Source organism: Vitis vinifera, chromosome 6, assembly GCF_030704535.1.
Source record: "Vitis vinifera cultivar Pinot Noir 40024 chromosome 6, ASM3070453v1".
Lineage (NCBI taxonomy): Eukaryota > Viridiplantae > Streptophyta > Magnoliopsida > Vitales > Vitaceae > Vitis > Vitis vinifera.
Window position 1 is genome coordinate 8,670,631 of NC_081810.1, and position 21,176 is coordinate 8,691,806.

General features: G+C 37.3%; 3 protein-coding genes and 2 non-coding genes across 8 annotated transcripts; 1 reads left to right on the forward strand and 4 right to left on the reverse strand.

The window, feature by feature from the left end:
- The first annotated feature begins 2,582 nt into the window (after positions 1 to 2,582).
- LOC100248417 (transcription repressor OFP4) lies at positions 2,583 to 4,298 on the forward strand. Its single transcript, XM_002276593.4, has one exon. It carries the CDS (start codon positions 2,953 to 2,955, stop codon positions 4,114 to 4,116), a length of 1,164 nt encoding a protein of 387 aa, XP_002276629.1. The 5' UTR covers positions 2,583 to 2,952; the 3' UTR covers positions 4,117 to 4,298.
- Positions 4,299 to 5,728: 1,430 nt separating this feature from the next.
- LOC100255269 (probable serine/threonine-protein kinase WNK4) lies at positions 5,729 to 10,114 on the reverse strand. Its single transcript, XM_002268264.4, has 7 exons — positions 9,408 to 10,114; positions 8,545 to 8,810; positions 8,239 to 8,462; positions 7,916 to 8,073; positions 7,529 to 7,838; positions 7,108 to 7,443; positions 5,729 to 6,555 (listed from the first exon to the last, which is right to left on the reverse strand). Exons 1-7 carry the CDS (start codon positions 9,495 to 9,497, stop codon positions 6,044 to 6,046), a joined length of 1,896 nt encoding a protein of 631 aa, XP_002268300.1. The 5' UTR covers positions 9,498 to 10,114; the 3' UTR covers positions 5,729 to 6,043.
- Positions 10,115 to 12,748: 2,634 nt separating this feature from the next.
- Positions 12,749 to 12,838, reverse strand: LOC132253995 (small nucleolar RNA snoR114). Its single transcript, XR_009465946.1, has one exon. It is a non-coding gene; the product is annotated as a small nucleolar RNA snoR114 (small nucleolar RNA).
- A 4-nt stretch (positions 12,839 to 12,842) lies between these two features.
- On the reverse strand, positions 12,843 to 12,913 carry TRNAG-GCC (transfer RNA glycine (anticodon GCC)). Its single transcript has one exon. It is a non-coding gene; the product is annotated as a tRNA-Gly (tRNA).
- A 1,117-nt stretch (positions 12,914 to 14,030) lies between these two features.
- Positions 14,031 to 20,659, reverse strand: LOC100253523 (uncharacterized). Of its 4 annotated transcripts, none has more exons than XM_002276571.5 (9): positions 20,037 to 20,659; positions 19,340 to 19,525; positions 18,573 to 18,665; positions 17,464 to 17,646; positions 17,278 to 17,380; positions 17,011 to 17,196; positions 15,088 to 16,187; positions 14,549 to 14,937; positions 14,031 to 14,423 (listed from the first exon to the last, which is right to left on the reverse strand). In XM_002276571.5, the coding sequence occupies exons 1-9, from the start codon at positions 20,280 to 20,282 to the stop codon at positions 14,345 to 14,347; spliced, it is 2,565 nt and encodes an 854-aa protein (XP_002276607.2). In that variant the 5' UTR covers positions 20,283 to 20,659; the 3' UTR covers positions 14,031 to 14,344. The 4 variants fall into 4 exon arrangements, with proteins under 4 accessions (XP_002276607.2, XP_059593517.1, XP_059593518.1 ...); XM_059737534.1 differs by having other exon boundaries at positions 19,340 to 19,451; positions 20,037 to 20,525; XM_059737535.1 differs by lacking the exon at positions 18,573 to 18,665 and having other exon boundaries at positions 19,340 to 19,451; positions 20,037 to 20,525.
- Between the last annotated feature and the right edge of the window lie 517 nt (positions 20,660 to 21,176).

Genomic DNA, 21,176 nt, shown 5'->3' on the forward strand with positions numbered 1-21,176 from the left:
ATACCATGAAGTAAACCTCTAAACTGATTTTCTCTCTCTCCTGCTACGTTATAATTTTTGTCTTCCTTTTTCAATTACCATTCTGCATTTGATTCATTAGCATTGTTGGCAAGAACAATTACATCTGTAATCCAAAATGATTCAGACGTTTCAGTTGCCAGTTGTTCTACAACCAAGTTGACACCCTTGTTCTGTACAGTTTCGTATAGGACATGGGTAGTATGATCTATGCGCTTGCCATCATGTGTGACAAATGGGAATGGGATTCTCATTTCCACCCCTGATCACACTAACCAAACGTTGGAACTTTAGATAACAATGTGTTTCTCCCTGACTAAACACACCCTTGTGAAAGTTATAAGGTGGGGTTTGGTTTAGATGATTTGAAGACCCTCCCATGATTACCTCGTTTTTTTTCTTTCTCTTTTCCTGCTTGAAAAGGTTCACAGGCTTGCTTCATACAATAGATTTCCAGAGCTGCAGCTGCAGATTCTTTTGTTTTTGTTAGATAGTTTGCTGAAAAGAATCTCTCTAATATAGGCTGGATTCAGCCTGGCTGAACCATATTCTCTAGGCTCCTCTCCAACCATTCATCATCAGGTGTAGGTAGGTGCAGGACTTACCAACCTGGGTACTATCTGGGCTGGGCCTGAGCTAGTCCTAACCTTTGTCTCATCATGAGGGTTATTAAAAGATGTTAGCCCAAAGTTTTCGAAGGTTATTAATTGAATTTTGATGATGACAAAATAAATGATTGGTATTTTATTATTTTCTTCTAGTGGATGCAGGTCTTAAAAATTAAAGTGCCGTTGTCTATAATTTCAATGAAAAGGGAAGATCTCAATGATGAAAAATGGAAAAAAAGCCTAAAAGAATACCATACTTTTATAGCTTTAATTTACCCTTATAAAGTTAGCAATCAAAATGGCTCTATGCTGATCAACTTGTTAAAAGTACCCTTTGGCAATTTGGTTTTTTTAATCTTATTGTAAAGATAGGCATTTTTCACTTCATGAAATATTATTTTTAAGTCTATCTCATCAAAATCAAAACATGGGACACTTTTAAAACTAATAGAACATCAATAAATTTTTCAAAATATTGTGAGAACATATAGCATACAATGTAGGGTTATTTGGACCTCCTAAGGGTCGACTCTTGGAGATTAGCTGCTTGGGGGGTCAACTAGACGGTTGACCGAACCATGGGCAGGCTTTCTTCCAAAAACAACCACTTTGATAGATGAGGCTCCAGATGATCAAGTTCAATCACTCGGTTTGTTTGCCTTTGCAATGCTCACCTACATGGCACATTTATTGTCAATGACTAGTCAGATGGTTGATTAGTTGAGCGGGAATTGCTATCTAACAGCCAATTCTTGCTCATTTTTTTTATACAAAAGTTTCTTATAATTGTAAATCGTTATGGGCTTTAAAGACACTTTGGTGCCATTTTTACTAAACTTGTAAACCCTTATTGATTGCATTTTGGAACCTAAATACATTCATTTTTAATCCTTATTGTTTCAAGCTAACTTTTGTGCTAATTGTCATTCATTGCAAGTGTACCATGTGAGAGAGCAATTTAAACAAGTGGTTTCACTTGTTAAAGTTTGTGAACATTGATTAATATCTTGCAAGCCAATTGTACTTGGAAAGAGTCATGCATTTGGAGGATTCTTTAACTCTAGTGGAGTAACCTCAAGGCTTGGTCAAGCTTGAGGGGGGTCATAGACGCAAGTAGGATTACACCAAACCGCATTACATAGCATTTGCATTCTCTCTATTCCTATCTCTTTATTGCATTATCGTTAAGTTCTTTAAACTATCAATTAGCCAAGCAAAAATTTTAAAATTAATTAACACCAAATTCACCCCCCTTTTGGATGTATAAGTACATCGGATTATCTACACTTCTATAACCATTTTCTACTAAATGAAACTACAATCTTATTCAAAGTTTCCGTCTATCATATGTGTTTCTTGTTGTTTAATTATAACATCACATCATTGGATTTCAGGCAGATGAAGCAGAGCAGCCCTGAGTGTTTATCTCAACAGCTTTTCATGGATCACCCACACATAGAATTTACATCAATTCAAGGGTTGCTAAAAGTCTGCAAAATGTGGATGTTCAGAAGGGAAGTTATCTGTGTTATCTGTCTCAGAGAGTAGTTACCATCATTGTCATGATCATCCACAAATTTTTTTATTTTTCGTTGCCTATTTCTTTTGTTGTTCTCTTTTCAAGTTACCCGTTTTGTTCGTGATCTCTAGTTCACATAGGTAGGAAAAAAAAAATCCTTTTTATTGTTTTTATTCTAGCTGACTTTATTAGGGGCTCAAGCTGGAGGAACCATCAGTTTTCATGCTTAGAACTAATATGCTTGATTTATCTCTTAAACCTTCCCGGTACCTAAGCTCTACTTCCAGCTCCAGCATGTGGGACATTGAACAGTTTAGAAAGCATTAAAGGTCATCATTCATGGAGCATGGAATTATGGGGGGAAAAGCAGGACTTGGTAGACAAGGGTTGTTACTTGTTAGTAAAATCATAATTTATTCCTAGAAGTGGCATATACAAAAGGTTCGATACTGTGAGGGAAAGGTCGATCCCTTAATCTAGTTTTTTTAAAGCCCTTTTGGAGCTAAGAGATGAGCATGCACTAGGAAAACTTAATCATGTCAATGTAATATGTATAGCAACAAGTCAGTGCTGGTTGTGATGATAAAAGGAAGCCATTTGACATACTTTCTTGCTTTAATGCCAATCTTTTCTGAGTGGACCCTATGTTTTTTAGCTTTTGAAGATCCAAACTTTGCTCTCTTTCTATATATGTTTTCTTTTTCTTTTCATTGATCTTTGGTTCTGGGCTTTGATATAGAGGGGAAGCAGAAGGTCTCACCTTTGGGCAGGGGGAGAGGAGAAAGAGATAGAGGTGGTTCTTTTCTGATGGGTAATTACAGGTTTAGGTTATCGGATATGATGCCAAATGCCTGGTTTTACAAGCTCAAAGACATGAGCAGAGCCAGAAACCATAACACCGCTCAGTCCATCAAGAAAAAGCTACCCTCACCAGCTGCTACATCACAGAAAACCAACCTCTCTCAGCCAAGATACTCCTACTACTACAACGAAGAGCCCATCAGAGCAGATATGCTCTATGGTTCACCTGTCAACCCGAAAGCCTCAGACACTCATTTTCCTGATCCACCAAGAAAATCATCCAAGAGAAGACCCAAGAGGAAAACCATTTATAAGCCCTCTCCTACACTAGTCTCCTCTGTTTCAGCTGGTTATGGCTGTCCTGCTGCATTTGAATCTGTCTGGACTGAGCATGATCCAACTGAGTCTGAGGACTGCTTTGTCTCAGCTATTGAGCCCGGCCACAATGTATCTTTGCTGCCAGAAGTTGGGCCAAATACCGATGTTGCGTCTGACACATTCAATGGACTAGCCCCCTTGTCGACCTCTTGCAGCTGTAGAGTCTGTTCTTCAACTACGGATATTTTCATTGATGTGAGTAAGAAATCCTTTTCTAGTAAAGTTGAGAAGCTAGACGAGTTTGACACAGTTTCAGAGCTAGAGCTTCCTCAAGTATCAACCAAGCCAGCAAGATTCAGGGAGACAACTGTGGAAGCTGCCAGGCACAGAAGAAGTTCGTCTCAATTGGAGGAGATCAAAGCTCAGAGATCTCTTTCTATCAAAATTGTCAAGGAGGGTAGCAAACAGACTCAAAAAGAGCCCAAGGCCAATCCTCTTGTCCGAAAGCCTACTGCAAATGCAGCAGGAGTTAAGCTCAGAACCAATTCTCCAAGACTTGCAAGCAGGAAGATACAGGCCTATGCCAGAAAGAGTGTTTATTCTAGAACAAGCTCAAAGGCCCAGAGTAGGAGCCTTTCAGAAAGCTGTGCAGTAGTGAAGGCCTCATTTGACCCAGAAAGAGACTTCAGGGATTCAATGTTAGAAATGATCGTGGAGAACAACATCCGGGCATCCAAGGATTTGGAAGAGCTTCTTGCATGCTACCTTTCTTTGAATTCTGACGAGTACCATGATCTCATTGTCAAGGCTTTTGAGCAAATCTGGTTCGATACAAGTGATCTTCGCATGTAAGATGCTCACATTTTGGATTCCTATAGTTGTCGGCTACTTTAAAAAAAACAGTTGTTTTAACCTCAAAAGAGTTTCTGGGTTTCTAAGATGGAACATGTAAAGATTAGCAGGATTCTCAATCTGACAATCCAAAATTGTAATACCTGTAATGGGTTCAAATGAGAATCTGAGTTCTGTGCAAACTTAAACAGTTTCCAATCCAGAAGTTGTGAATTCACTAAAGTTGGAATAGTTAAGGAATGCAAATATGCTTAAGATCTGTTCTTGGTCAGTAAAACTGCAGATCTTTCCAGGATTTTCTCTGGCAATTTTCTGTAATGTATAAAACAAATCAAAATTAATCAACCAAAATTGGGTAAAACTCACCAAATTTGTGTTTATAAGAACAATGATGAGCATTAAAAATGGAGAAAGTGGAGTCCTGAAATTCTAAAAATGGGAGAAGCCAATCTTGAAAGACTTAGGGCTTCATCTGTCCCAGGGAGTTAAGCCATTCAGAGCCACTCACCAACCAAATGAGGGAATCTCAAATTCAAGCTTGTAGCTCATTTAATTAACCCACTTTTCATAAGATAGGATCATCCATAAGAATAAGAATCTTAACACAGGCCATGTCATACGAGTAAGTTTTTGGTTGCATACCAACTCTGTAATTTCTACTCCCTCCGTTCCTTTGCTTTTTTCTTTTTATTATTTCACTAGAGTGAACAAAATGCTTGTGAGTAATGAATGGTATATTGGTGTTGGATATTAGCAAGTTCAGGTAATGATGATAGCTTGCACCATTTGGAAAGGCCTCAAAGAAATGGTTGAAAAGGTTGTCTTGTAGAAATGGCAATGCTTGGCCAGAGGGCATTAGATTTAGATCCATTCAGCTGGAACCATTTCACCACTTTTAGAAAACTTGCCAGAGAGTGAGAGAGACGATATAATAGCTGGGGACATGGGCATGGGATTTGAAGCTCTGTAAAGGGGAGGATGACAAGTGACCTTCACATGGAAGGAAATTGAATTTTGGTCAGGATCTTTTGATTGTAAGGACCACCAGAGCATCAGGCAGAGGGCTTTTTTAAGATATGGAAAAGAAGGACCACATGAGGATTGAGGAAAAGCCAACTAGCCCTTACAGTCTTGCGTACCTTCCGATGATTACAAACTTGATGGGTCTCTTCTCCTACAAAAATACTCATTAGCTACCGTTTCTTTCACCTCTTCAAGTGACTTGGAACTGTGCCAACCTCTTTTCCCTCCCAACCTGTCCTTCTAGTACAAATGAAGCTTAAACTCAACACAAAAATACTACAGCTCTCTTCCAAACTCTGAACCCTCAGGCTTCAGCCATTATTGATAAGCTTTGGAGTTACAGTGAATGCATGTGTAGTGGAACTAGTAAGAGGGGGCAGATATAAACCTGGTCAGACCTGTATAATTGAAATCAAACAAAAAAGGGGAAATTTGCTTTCATAAAGAAAAGATGAAACATCGTTAGTCATGCAGGATCTGCTATATAGGTACTTGATCTCAATTACTAGTCCAAAAAGTTTGAACTCTGATTTTTTTTCTTTTTCTTTTCTTTTCCCTTTTTTCCTGTGGCTGACAGTAGAGGGATCTGTATCACACCACAAAGCAAGTAGATAGATTTATTACTCACTTAAAACTTGAGAGCTGCATACAGGCATGTAGTCTCATTCATATGTAGAAAATTGCTCTACAATCTGATGAATTTCCAGACCGTTTGACATGGATTCTTACCCTTCCCTTTATTTTCTGTTCACAACTACCCCTTCACTTTTGATCTCAAACCTAACCCTACCACTTCATCTGGCAAGGGTAATGTGTCAATTCAGCCACTGAATTCATTCTTATCTCCAGCTTTAAACACATTTAACCTCCTTCTCATTAAGTTTAATTCATGGGAGCTGAGAGGTTAAGCTCTTCTTCTTTGAGATCCTTGCCCTTTTCCATCTCTTGTAGTTCTTGTGGAATGAGCACCAGTTGGTTTCTGTGATACCTTCCCGGAGACATTGCAGGGTGCCTGAAACCCAATGTTTTCCACAGCTCCAACCGTCTTGGACAACCGTCTTTTGTGCACCTCCTCCACCAATGTTCTATGCAGTAGCTGGCTTCGCACATCTACTAATGAGCGGTTTCTTGTTAATCTAATGGTCTCCATTGCGAACTTATCCTTAGAACCAGGAGCTCTCTGTGACTCCTGCAAAACCTTGCCTTGCTTGTAGCTTTTTCCAGGCAGGGCCTTCCGCGTGCTAGAGTTCTCTTCAGGGCAAAACCTTGTAGACTTCTGAGTTTTCGCCCCAGGATGCTGTTCTCTTCTTAAAGTACTTGTTTCGGAACAGTGTTCATTGCCAGAAAAGTAATTCAAGTTGGAATATTTTCCAGAGTGTGCAGAACTTTCAGAGCTGGTATCGTCAAACAAATCATCTGCAACAAGATTCATTTCTGATTAAAACTCAGATTCACATCTCAACCCAGCATAAAAACTCTTGAATCTAATGGACCTATAGAAGCAAAATAGGTTGTTAAGTGTATGGCTCCTCAAAGGCCCTGTCTTTCAAAGTCTCTATAGCCCTAATGAGCCAGCTAAGGAACATATATAAACCCGAACCACAATGAGGAAAATAACTTCCCATATCCTAATTTTGCTCATCAGGGGAGCAGAATCCCCATACCCAGTTGCATTGAAGGTTAGACTAGGTGTGAATTCAGCCTATACCTCATGATTTTCTAGACAGATTGGTTCTGGCCAAGTGCTTTGAATTCGGATTGGACTGGCTCTAACTGCGCCTAATGTATTCTTTAGTCAGAGAAAAGGTTGGGTTGTGTAGGACAAGGGCATGGCTGCCTCTAACCAGGGTAATGCCCTCAGCCACCCAAAAACACTAGCAGGCTCATATCATAGTATGGAACCTTCAGTATTAGGACGGTGGTCTAGAAATGCTAACCAAACTTCAGGAAAATATAACTAATTGATACCTTTGAGCCAATCACCACCTTGAGCCATTGTGTCCAACCTGTGAGAAGTGCTCAAACACGGAAACGAAGCTTGGGATGATGAACAGGAGGAGAAAGAGCGGAATGGATGGTTATGTCCCTCATCTTCTTCTTGATAATCAAATGCATAGTGATGTTGCTGTGGCATGTCCCATTTCTTCCATTGTGGTACTAGAGCAGATATCTCCCCATCAATCATATCTGCAATTTCAAATGGCTCCCAATCTGTGATCTCCAACTCCTTCACCATCTCCATTGCCACATCAATTGGAGTGTCAGTCACAATGTCAAAGGGAAAATATATGTTCCTTGCAGACCCTGCAAGGATGAAAAACAAAGGGTTTAATGGACCTGAAATGACCTGAATGCTTCTAAATTGCATATAAAGAATTGACTGACATACCATCTTTATCAGCAGTCTGCACTTTAAGGAAAATGGTATCATCATCAGGATTCAGTGTCCCTGTGATTGTCATGTTGGTCCTTACTCTATCATCGCTCAAGCGCAGTTTCTCTATTCTTATGTCATTCAGAAATGGCTTCTGACTTCCAAGCTTTGGTTTAGGAAGCCGTTTGGCCTCATCAGAGGCCAGAAAAGGATCAAGCAATAGTTCTTTTGCAGGTAGTCTCTTGGAAGCAGTTACTAAGCATTTCCCAATGAACCTCTGTGCTTCCAAGTCTTGAATCCGGTAGAATGCTCCAGGAAGCTTTCCCTGAATGGAGAAAAGAGGGATGTGGGTCAGATTATGCTTCACTGATATGCAATCTTGACATCAAAATCTTGCCTTACCGATGTCACTTTCTTGTAAATTTGTGCAGGGTTGGAGCATTCACTATAGGGGTACTCAGATGTAAGCATTTCTAATACACACATGCCAAATGAGTAGACATCAACCAGTTCATTGTAGTTTTCCTCATATAACTCTGGTGCCATGAACTCCGGTGTTCCTATACCACCCAACAAACAATAAAAAACAGAAGTTAGAAAACCAGTATTTCTAGGGGGAAAGCACACGCAAAAAGACTGGTATACAAGTTATTCAGTAGCATCTTCATGAGGCCCTTTGGAGACATCCCATAAAGTGATTTCTTCCTCAACGATGGAGACTATACCTATAACACTGTGAGCTGATTGGGAGCCCCGGAGAATGGCTGCCAAGCCTAGATCGCCAATCTTAACTTCTCCAAGATGCCCATTGACAAAGATGTTATCACACTTGAGGTCTCTGTGAATTACTGGAGGATCATGGCCATGCAGATAAACAAGCCCCCTGAGGATTTGCCGTGCCCAGCATTTAATAGCTCGGATGTCCACCCTTTTGTACTTCTTCCTGTATCTGTACTAGAGAATATATAGTTGCTGTTAACAATTAGTCTACTATTTTAAAAGAAAGGAATGAACAATTCTGCAGAATTTACTCTCTGAGGGTGCCTGAGGTGAAGAATTCAGTGATGAAGTTGAAGGTTTTGCGTTCCACATCAATCCAAGAAGTGTAGAATTGGATGATGGAATCGTGATTGAGGGCGCTGAGGAGATGAACTTCAGAGTAAAGCCGCTGTAACTCATCGGGTGATCGGAGAACTTCATTGAGTTTCACTTGGTTCCATGCCACTTCCATTCCAAGGACCTCATCTATTGCCTTGTAAACTGTCTTCATTGCTCCTTTGCCCAAGACTTCGTCCAACTGTTCATCATACATAGACCATAATCACAATCAACCAAGAAAGGAATAAGGATTTGATTCTTTTGAGCCTTGCAAAACCCTTAACAAAAGCCCATGGGAGTTCCCTAATAAATCATCAAAATCAATCAAACAAGAATAAGACACCAACATATTAGCCATCAACATTCATCATCTCCACTCTTCTTCTCAAGATTATCAAGCTTTAACCGGCTGAATATAGGTGTTTGCTTACATTTTTAATGGGCATATCTTCATGGCTATCTTCATCTATGAATATGTCCCTTTTTTCCCCTTACATGGAAGTGGAGCTAAAGAAACACCCACCTCCCACCAAGCCAATTATCGTTAAATTTAATTGAAGCCCAGTTGAAAGAAAGCTTTTCATGTAGAAAAGAGGACACCCAACTACTTAAATTAATAGCATCAATCTCATATTTTAATCACACAGCTACTCCATGTATCGTATATATCATAAACTAAGGCGAAACTTTTTCTGTCTATATACTACAAGAGCCTGCAGACCTGCATGCTCATGATCAACCAAACATAAGACTTCAAAAAAAAAAAATTACATATATAGATGATCAAGAAACTTACTCTACCATAGCGACCAGTTGGATCGGTTTCAGCATATCCAGACTCATCTTTTCCTTCGTTGGTGAGCTCTCCAAGCTTTGTTCTATACATGTTTTAAGCTACTAAAGATGAAAATTCTAAAAAAGAGAATTCAAAGTTGTTTACTAGAATGATGGAAACATGCAGTTAGGATTGAATGAAAACTGGGTTCTAAATCCGAGGCTTCCCCTCATGATTTTCATAAGAGAAAACACCAAAGAGGAGCCAGAAGAGCCTCGAGTAGTCAATACAGAGCATGATCCAGGCCATTCCCACAACCACACGAGAGAAGTCGTAGTTCTCAGCAAACATTTGATGAAAAGACAACGGTAAAAAGGAAAAATAGGTGAGATTTGACAAGAGAATAAAAGTTAAAAGAGAGAGGAAAAAAAAAAAAAAACGGAAAAAGATAGGGATATTTTCTTGGAAAAGTGGAATGTCCCTGTAAAGGATATAAAGGAATATTTGTTATGTGGGCAAGGAAATATTTGGAAAAATATTGAAGATTAAATCAAAAAAGATTAGAGAAGAGGAGTTGTGGCTGCCGGATTACTAGGAGGGTCCTGAACTTGAAGAATCTGTGGCTCCTCTTTGCAAGTGCCATTTGCAAGCAATTTTGAAAGAGAGATTACAGAAATTTGGGAGAAGACAAAAGTGTGATTTGGGTTGTGGGTGGTGGCTAGTGGATGAGATAGAGATGGAGAGTAGTCCAAATAAATAGAGAGCCTCACGCAATTGTATACTGCCTTGACATGCCATCATATGACGTTTTCATAATTTGTCAATATCATACGAACATTAAACCCATTGTCAAAAAAGTTAAAAAAAAAAAACACTAACTCCATTACCAAAATGGAAAAATAAAAAAGGGAAAATGTAGCACACCACTACTCATAATTCCTATACCACATCCCAAAAAATAAAAAAAATAAAAAAAATCATATACCACAACTAAGATTTTTTTATATCTTAATTTTATTTCTTTATTATTATCCATATACAAATATATTTTGATTTCATTTCTTTACTATTTCGATCTTTTTTTTATACAACTCCACCATCAATAATTATGATTTTTAATTCAATATGGTACACAAATTCGATTGCACCATCAATAATTGTGATTTTTAATTCAATAGAGTACACAAATTCGGTATTCTAGTATTAATTTTTTGTTTTATATATATATACATAACTATTGCATGTTAGAAAATTTATAATTAAAAAAAGGATAATGATTTTTTTTTTTGGATTAAGAAAGATTCCTTTTTGGATGGTTTTTTTTGCCAAGTGAGTAGTAGTGGGTTGAGAAGACCACAACCCCTTTCATTTTCAAAATCGCCCATGATTATCTTATGGCATTTGAAAGAGTCTCTCCCACTTATTTTTATTCTTATCCTGTCATTTTCAACTTTTCCATGGCATGGGGACCTCCGCCCTTTATTTATTTATTTAAATATAAATAATGTCTAATTTTAAATGTGGGGTTGACCATATAATTTGTCTGCCATTACCACTAGTTGTTTTATGGTGTATGATATTACATGTTGGCGGTACATGCATTTGTACTCAAATCGAACAAGCTCTTCCAAACCTCGGAAATTAAAGAAAAAACACACACGCACACAAGAAAAGTTAAATCCGACAAGTAAGGCTACTTACAATTGATTTACCAGCCCCAAAATAAGCAAATATATGAATACAAATTTGACCCTTCGATTTAGCCGCCGGACAAGGCCCTGGAAGTCAAAACCCACTAAAAGTCTAAACCGATGCTGCCAATCTATACAAATGTTTATGTCTTGGACTTCCTTTCATAAGAATTACAAAGGTTCAAATAATTTTTAAATGGTAAATCTAACTCTTCCCTTTTTTTCTTTTTTCTTTTTTGTTTTTGAAAAATAATCTATTTTTAACCTAAATATTATTTACTATTGCAAATATTTATATTTAGGTTTTCAAAGAGAAGGTTATTTTCATAAGAAAATAATAAAGGTATTTTTGTCCCAATGAGATAAAAAAAATGGAAAGAGGTCAAATTTTAAAATTTGAATTTTTAGAAACCCTTTCAATCAAATAATTCCAATAATTATACCTTGCCACTTAAAAATGAAAATAAAAATAAGACGAGAATAAAAATAATACAAGAAATCAAAATATGAAAATGAGAATTGATTTTTGTAAAATAAATTTATACTATCTTTGGATCTAGAAAGTTTGAAAAAAAATGTAAAAACAAAAAAAAAAAAAAAGAAAATGAAGAAAAAAAAGTAAAGAAAAGTAAAAAAATGAATTTAATGTTAATAAAATATACATTTTTTTTAATAATTTTAATTATATTCAACTTTTTTTTTTTTTTTTTTCATATTCAAACCAAATATAAGAAAATTATTTTTTATCTTTTCTTGGTACTTTTTAAAACTAACCATAGCCTTAGTGAATAAGAATGAAATTAATTTGTGGTAGTTATTCTCCATTCTAGCGTTTTGATTTAAAAATAATGTTTGAAGACTAACCTTAATTTTTTAAAATATTTGGATAGAAAAAAATCAAAATCATAATTAGATATTCCAAACTTTGTGGTGTAATTTTATGGGCATTTTGAAAAAGTGGAAATATGTATTTTTCCTTGAAACGTTATGGATAAAAGATTTCCATTTAATTAAATGCAAGTACAAAGAAGATTAGGTGTGAAAAATGGCAGTCTTTTGATCGACAATTTAAGTTGTTGGGTCTAATAAGAATGGTACGTACTCTTAACACAAATGATCAAACAAAAATACATAAAGTTTCTTTGGAGGCCAGTCGGATGAGAAAAACTGAGGATAAGAAATAGGAAGTGTAGGAGAAAGAGTCAATGAAACGGATAGGTGAAATGAATGGAGGCATATAAGACTTGAGAGAAGTGGGAACAAGAGGCTGGCATACTGAAATGCAAATGGATTGAAAGAAGGAAAGAGGAAGGAAAGAAGAAGAAGAGAGAGAGAAAAAAGGGTTTTTGTGGGGGAAGGGGGAATGGTGAGTGGGGCACACAGGAGTACAGGACACTCACTGCGCTGTGAAGTGTGATGTGTGATGGCAGCTCATGGGTTTGTATTAATGGCCTCCTTTTTTCTTACAATGATATAATCCACATAATATGAATGAGGACCCATTTGTTGGCCATGCACCCACCAGCTGATTGGCTATTATCCTATTAATTATTAACAAAATCTACAAAATCTTTGAAACAAAGCTTGATTCACTATCATCTGAGTATCCTCATTCACAATATTCATGTGGGTTTAAATTAATCCCCAAAAAAAAAAAAAAGGAAAAAGGGTGAGCTCAGAGGTGCTGTGTTCTCATCTGGATATCAGATGGGTGTGATCGACCCATGATCGCACGGTGAGCACTGGGATTCATCATCGCTCAAGCTGCACCAGCCGGGAATCGAACCCGGGTCTGTACCGTGGCAGGGTACTATTCTACCACTAGACCACTGGTGCTTGATGTTCAATTGTAAACTATTTGCATAAAGTCGTTTGGATAAGCTTCATGATTTGTATTTTACCTCAATAATTTGGGGGCCCTTTTTAGTCTCTTCAAAGAAAAGATTTAGTTTCTTTTGTTTGGTTTTGGGTCTAATCATATGATTTATTAGGTAGAATTAACTTCATAGGTTGTATTTTAGTTCAATAATATTAATCTAAGAACCCTTGTGTTGATTTTCAACACAATTTTGAATCAAAGCTTGGCGTTTTTTTGAGAAAATTTACTATTTTCAAAATTTTTCTTAAAAATAAATTTTTATTTTTTACAGTAGAAAATGTTTTTTAAAATTTAAACACAAGTTTGTTTGATGAATTTTGGATTGAAAGTTCTTAATAATTTAAGCGCTTTCGAATGTTTGATTAAAGTGTTTAGGAGAATAATTAAAAATATGAAAAATATTTTTAAAAGTAAAAATAGGTACAGAAGTTACTTTTCATATTTGAACTCTCAAATTTTTCATAGTTAGTTATGTAGTTCCCAAAAAGTACTAAAAACAATAAGAAAGATATAAAAAATAAAATAAAATATAATTAAAATGAGTAAAATATATTTGAAAAAAAATATGTAAAAATATTTATTAACTTCTCTTTTTTCCCTTTTTTTTTTTTCCCGGTAACCAAACAAAATAAATAATCAAGTACTCATAGTCCGTTACATAGGAATTGTTTGCCACAATTCCGAAGTGGGCTACTAGCCTACTACCACACAAGGTAACACAACGCCCAGTGCCCATCCCTGTTAGCTCATTCCAATTTCCAAGAGGCAATTCATTCTCCTCCGACAAAACTGCTGTGCTAATCTGTTGTGCACTATTCTAGAAAAGGCCAGGATGAGGTGTGATCAATCTCCAAACAAGGCAACAACCCCTTTGAATGGTGGCCATATCCACCATAAAATTTCAAGTCATTTTGTGGAACCCCACCAACATTTTTCTTAGTGGTTGCCAAAGGAGAAGTTCAACCCCTGAATCTTGATCATCATTGTTGAACACTGGTATAAAAACATCTTCCAATAGCCCATTGTGCAGTGAACTGAATCATCAATTGTAATAGATGCAGAAGAGGCAGAATGTTAACAAGAAAGACAAACTGTATCTGTTTTGATATTGTTTGCAGTTACAGGCTTACAGCAAGGGAACCAAAATCGAGAGCAACATCACCTTGTATATGACACCCATTGAACTCAAGGAGAAGCCAACAAATGGCCATGTAAAAGGGAAAATTTTGTTCCAGAAGAATGTACAAAATACTTCTTTGTACAACTGGCCAACAACCCTGAAAGAAAGAAAAAGCAGGACAGAAAAAGGGTATTTTCTAAAGTTTGGCCTGATTTATTAGCATCTATGGTAATTTTTGCTATGTTTTTAACTCTTCTATTGTATTAGACTATCCATCCACCTGCATTTTGAGGGACAAAGGGGGGAAATCGTCTTCGTTTTTCAGATGGTATGACAACCCTTCAAACCTGGAAGTCCAAAACCATAAAGGAAAAGCTCAGGGATTCCAATAGGAACAAGGAAACTTTAACTATGTGTAGCTATATTCATCATTTTCCAAAGATATTTTTCAGAGGGTAGAAAATTTGATTACCTCTTTTCTTCATTACCCAGTACTGGTTTTGGACTCTGCATTCTTGAACCTACAGGACTTGCAGTTGCTCCCCAAGCAGGCAAAGTGCCTGAAGAATCTGGCTTAGTGCATCTATCTGGTGTGGGCAGTCCAGATGACATAGTACCAAAGGACCCAAACTCAAGTCTCTTTGGTGGGAGAGATGAACCATTGGCATGGATAGACTTCCCATGGCCTAGAACTGGATACTGTAACTGTGACAACTCATGGCTGGTTTCTTCAATCAAGTTCATCTCTTGCTGAGCTGCAACCAAGCCATTCCTATGTTTGCGCCTGTGTAATTGACTGTGAGATTCTAGTGCTTGATTCCTTCTCTGCCCTACTGGTCTATCCCGGTTTGGAAGATGGCTCTGCAAGATTTCAAATGGAAGGTTTCCATAATATTAAGATGCCATGCAGAGACTATATGGATTGCAGACCCCAACAGAAGAACAAAAAAACCCAAAAACCCAAAAAAGGAGACGAGCAAATGCCCACAAAGAAATCGGAAATGAAGATACCATGTTGGGAAAGTATGTGCCAGTTCCTCGAGGTTTTTGCTTATCTTCCAGGCCAAAAGCAGTAATAGATCGTGCAGGATGCTTTACAGGGAAATGATTTCCCAAGATAACACCATTTGAGTCCATCTGAGAATGCAAATTCTGCGTAAACTGCAGGTGCTGACGGACTTTGTCCCATGGAGTATTTATCTGCAACTGTGAAGGTGACAAAGGAGGACTGGGCAGTAGAGGTGGAGGTAAGGCATGGCCATAGCAACATTGACCATATTGCAGGCTTCTAATGTGACTGTCATAATCCCCACTGAGGTCCAACAAAGTTTCCAATGATCCCAGGCTTCCAGCATTGCAAGCGAAGTCCCTTCCTCTAAAAGCAAGGGCTGTATTTTCTGAGATATTAGCAGTTGGTCTAGAGATAATAGAACCAATAGAGTTGTGCCCTTCATGATAACTATGCGAACTGAATGAAGTGTTAGCCACAAAATGGTTCTCTTTGGATTCCTGCTGTAGAACAATGCTGGCATCATCAATAACAGAGCTTTCTGCCATTTTTGGACACAGGCTCCCATTTTCTATAAACAAGCTAGAGATATATAAACGATGTCCATGGTGAGATTTCACTGAAAGGGACCTACCCAAGTTGCCAGTCGGAGGCAGACTGTCAGACATGTCCTCTGTAATCCTCAGATCATGAAAACCACAGCTTGCACTCTCTTTGGAGTCCCCTGAGAGACAATATCCTGAAACAGCATTCCCATCTATAGAACTGTCCATTTCCGACAATGAAGGAGAGGACAGCACTCCCATTGAGGAGGTTTCATCATCAATTCTAGTTATCTTATCACTATCGAGTGATGTTAGAAAAATTTCATCTTCAGAGCATATTTCGGTGCCTGATGATGAAGATGAAGAGCTTGACCCTCTAGAGCCAAAAGTCAGAGCAGAATTTTGGATTTCAGCCATATATTTGCTTCTATGCCTCTCTAAAGTGCTTGCAAAGAAATTTTTGAGCTCATCCTGTATCACTTCCCTTGGTAACGAAAGAATCTGGCCAAGCTTGTGAGACCCATATTTAAAAGCACTACGTATTCGATAGAAATTTCCTGTGGAGAATCCAAGCATGTTACCATTATCATAATTAAGAGAGAACAGATATGTCAAGAAAAACCCTTTTTATGCTTATCTGGGTCTACTTTAGAAAAATCTTCTCATTTTTTTCTTCATATGCAGAAACAATATTCTATTGAAAACAAGAAAGCTTGAGTAGATGTGCTGTTTGAAAAAAACAGCAATAGCATTGAATTGTGGTAAGCACAGTGCTGGTGTTGCACAAGTGATATGGGTATTGAAATCCATGGAAAATTAGATGATGAGGGTGGCAGAGGAAGTGACTGTAGGGCCAGTAATGAGGCGATGATGGTGGTGGTATCGAAAGTGATGCTGATGGTGGAGGTGACAGTAATAACTGTGATGAACCAAAGCTAGTCATAGCACCAGCAAGAAGGTGGAAGATGTGATGATGTAATTAGTGGTGGTACTGCAACTGTTATTGGCATTGATGATTCTCATGGTTTGGGAACTGAAACAGCATTAATTTTTGCATGTAAGAGCAGCAAATTCCTGTCTTTACCAGGAACATTTTTGCACTACCGTAATCCCCACCCAAAAAAAAAGGGAAAGTACTTTAAGGTGCATCACTAAACTTCCTTTTTTACTAGCTTTCACCATTTTAATCAACATGCATCTAAAGATTTCTAAAATGACAGACAGTCATTGCACAGACTTCACTCACTTGAACAATGCATGTTCAGTACTTGTATAAGAATGTAACAAAAATGTAGCCTCCATATTTCAAAGGCTTAATCATTTTTTTTTTTTCAGGAATTGCTACAAGATCATTTGACTGAAACAAAAACAGATATATACCTTTATTGACACTGCGCCCAAGATTGTTGTTTTCCCTCAGTGGATCAATTATATTAAGATGCTTCAGGGGAAATGTCCGCGAGTTTGTCTCAAGCCCCCTGAATGGAACCGAGAACATGTCCACACAGTTTCTAAGAAATTCTTCACTTAACAATAAATCATCCTGCCCATTTTCTGGTAGTTCAGCTGCAGAGAGAGAGAGATCACATTCTCAAGAACAATAACGGAACCTATTCAATGTCACAAACACAAAAATTGATTTCTTACCCACAATATCAGGCAGGGAAGATTTGCAAACTGGACCATTTAGACTGATACAGTAATTATCCCAATCAAATTTGCTGAAGTAATCCAAAAATCTATAAAGCACCTATAACGAGGAAAACATATACAAACTCAAACCAATGTAAGTATGGAGTGTTCAAAGCAATGTCGACTCCCACAAGTACTTACTGCTAAAGGGCCATCTAATGATAAATGAAATAGATGGAAGATATATAGAACCAAAATCTCCAGAGCATATGTTGAAATCAGACCATGATGGGCACCAAGGATCCGACTCTCATAGTAGCACCAAGATTTTATCAGGATAATGCTGCGTTTGAAAAGATGATCTTTGCCAATAAGGCGGTCAACCTGCAACAAATTAGTGAGATGAATGTTAAATTTTCAAAATAATACAGAACCTTCTAGTCAGCCTGCTAGAAAGGGGAGCGAAATTTATATAAAGTTGATTTGATAGCAGGAAAATGGATCCTTTTCCTAGTAATCTGACCAAATCTACAAACAAGAACTATGAGCAAATTGTGCATGTAGCTAAGTGAGAAAATTACAGGCAGGAAGATGACTAGATTCACAAATGCCTAACAAAAATGGTCAACAATTACACTTAATAGAGGCTTGAATGAATAATTGCAAAGAAATTGAACTCCATACATATGGAACCACGGATTTTCTCTCTTATGATTCTGGACAGATGTAAAGGAGGGATAGATGCAGTACAAGCTCCAAATATGCCAATACAGAAACCATAAAACCAGCAATGAAGCTTCTATGCTAGCAAAGGTAGAAATCAGACAGGGTGCACATTAAATTTTAATATGGGAACATAAAACCAACCCAACATCACTTTGTGGAGTATTATCCTTCTACATATTTTCTTTCATTTGTGTTTCTCCATAGCTGGTAAGCAAAATGAACCACTTATTTCTTTAAGGTACTCAGACAATAAATTCATAATTTAATACAACTTTTCTTCACCTATCAAAAGAAAGGCATAAATTCATTTGAGAAAGAAAACATTAGACAAAGACAGAGAAATCAGAAAAGCAATGGAATAAGCACCAATAATGATAACAAGTCTATTGAAATCCTTAAAAAAAAAAAAAAAAAAAAAAATAGTATGTGATGAAAAAAAACTTAGTTCAAATGCTATCAGAAAGCAAAATTAGCACATTCAAAATGCTTTACAGAAGAATGCTTTAATTCTGTGGCATCCAAGCAACCCAAAAAGAGCAGGAAGATCTACATTTCAAACCTTCATAGGATGTCTATGATCATACCTGCTCAAGAAAACACAGTGTAGAAAGTCCTCCTAACTGATTGAAGGAGATATCTATTACAATATCTTTTACAAGACATTTCACAAGCTTAACCTGCCACCAAAAAACCCAATATTTTAAAAATGAAAATAATAATAAAGGGGAAAAAAGATTGGCAAGATTTCGTGTTAAAAACAATCTCCTCATTATATTGATTTCATTCTCTAAGAGCACATTCCTCACTTTTCTGCAGAGGAATATTTCTTGTCAGTGCTTTCCTATCTAGTAGTCGTACTTTTTCCCCTTGTTTTGGTGTTGGTAAACATTGCCTCCTCTGACTCCTGTATGAGACCTGCAGGCTTTATATGCCTACTTCAAGTGTATCAACAATCAAGATTAAACACCAAAGAAATGCTCCCCATCCCATAGAACTTCCAACCTGACATTAACTCAAGTTTCAATGGTCCTGAACCATATAAAACCATAATCTGTCTAAAGTGTTCCTCGGAAAATTTGGAATGGCTTAAAACACATCAAGAACCCTAAAAGAATACTAGAATGCAACAGGATCCAAGTCTATCAATTTCAAAATAGTTGCATCATAGACTCTTTTTGCCATGAATTCCCCATACAAATCTATAGAAGAACTTCAAATATTATCCCAAAAAAGCTAATCTTTAAACAAACTCTTGAATAGGATAACTAACTAGCAGTACAAGCAAGGGAAAAAAAAATCAACTGACTTAGGAATAAACTTTTATGATAAAGCACCAATGTGGATAAAAAACCTCAGCAGTAATAAACTGGATGTCCTTCACTTCAAACTCAGCATTTTCATTCTGCTCTTCTCCCTTCAGAACAGCATGGACATCACTAGCCAGAGCTTCCTCAACGTTTGAACTGCAAAGGGCAGTCAAATCAATATCTCCATCTAAAAGATAGGTCTTTAGAGGCACAGACCCATAGGGGAACACCTGTAAAATTAGCACAGAAAACTCAAAAAAACTCAAACTATAAACAGTTCAGTAAATGGGCAATAAACCCTTCGGATTAGCTTCTTCACATACACAGTATCTAATACAATTGCAGGAGAAAAAAAAAACCAAAAAACCAAAAACAAAAACACAAAAAATAGACAAAACAAAACAAAACAAACTAAACAATAAAAATAAAATAAAAATGAAACCCATGTGCACCATGATTCTGAATTCGTAAGAAAAACAATATAAAATCCATATAGAACTCGAAAAGTGTTAAATTAAAAGTACAATTAAAGAAAGGAGACTAGGCACATTGCAAGATTAGACCTTTGTCCTCTCTACACCAAAGAAACAGCTTCCCTAAGAAAGTCAATTGGATTGCCAAAAAATACATACACCATTGATGAAGTACTGGGTATTGAAAGGGTAAAGATTGAGAATAACTTCGACAAAAGCATGAAAATCGGAAGAATTAGCAGAGAGGAAAATAAAAAAAACGATTCACCTCGCATCCAAGACAACACCCAATAAGCCTCTGAACATAGTCAATAACCTCCTGCCTCTCTCGCATAGAGCCCAGAGTGGGCTGCATCTTGGCCACAATCTCCTGGGTGGCCCTCTCCGCTGCGGCCCAAGAGTCGCCGGCAATCGAAGCCGGCAATGGCGGAGAAGAGGAGAGGGAGCGGGAAGCGCCACGGTACGATACGACGCCGTTTGGCAGAAACGGAGAGGGAAGCTTAAGATCACCCATGTAACTGAACCAACTATACTTCACAACCCACAGGCAGATAGCGAAAACCTTCACAAACCCATCCCTGCCGGAGCAAGAAACGATGTCGTACGCAATTCAAACTCCTAACAAGAGACAATCATCGGAGAAATCTCTCTGTCCCTCCCTCTCTCTTTCTCTCTCTGGACGCGACGAGACGAGACGCGACGCGACGCAACGCAAGCGGAATAGGAAATGAAAACAAAGAGACTGCAAATTGGTTTTGGACAGTAGCAAGTTTTAATGGGACAGGACAAGACGATGACGTTTGGGATTGAGAACGGCGTCGTTTTGGTCACGCGGTTTTCACTTCGTTGACTCAGTAAACCGGGTGGGACACTGGTCTGGTGAAGTCCAGCTCAAAGATTGTTAATCTTAGAAGTTAGAAGGTCCTTTGATTTTGCCCTCAACCCTTTTTTTTTTCTTCTTCTTTTTCATTTTCTAATTTAATTTAGTGGTCACAGATATTTTTAATTTATTAATTGTAGATAATTTAGGAAAAATCTATTATATCCATTCGCTGTCATATCCACCAAAGCAATAAAGTTGAGATATAAAGTGATAAAATCAAATTGGACCAAATCACCCTTTGATTAATACTACGATTTCAATATGACTTCAAAAAAGTGTTATTTAGTATCATCGATTTACGTCTAATATATGATAATTGGGAGATTCAATTGAATTTCCAATTCACTTGAAGTTAATTTATTTTGTTATCATATGAAGATCAAATTGAGATAATTTTATCCATTTTGGTTTATCATTCAAAATTTAGGACATCTAATCAAAATTTTCAATTCACTTAAAATTAATCTGTTTTATCATCTTTCTAGTTTTGACATGATATATGTAGACATTAGAATTTTGGCTTCT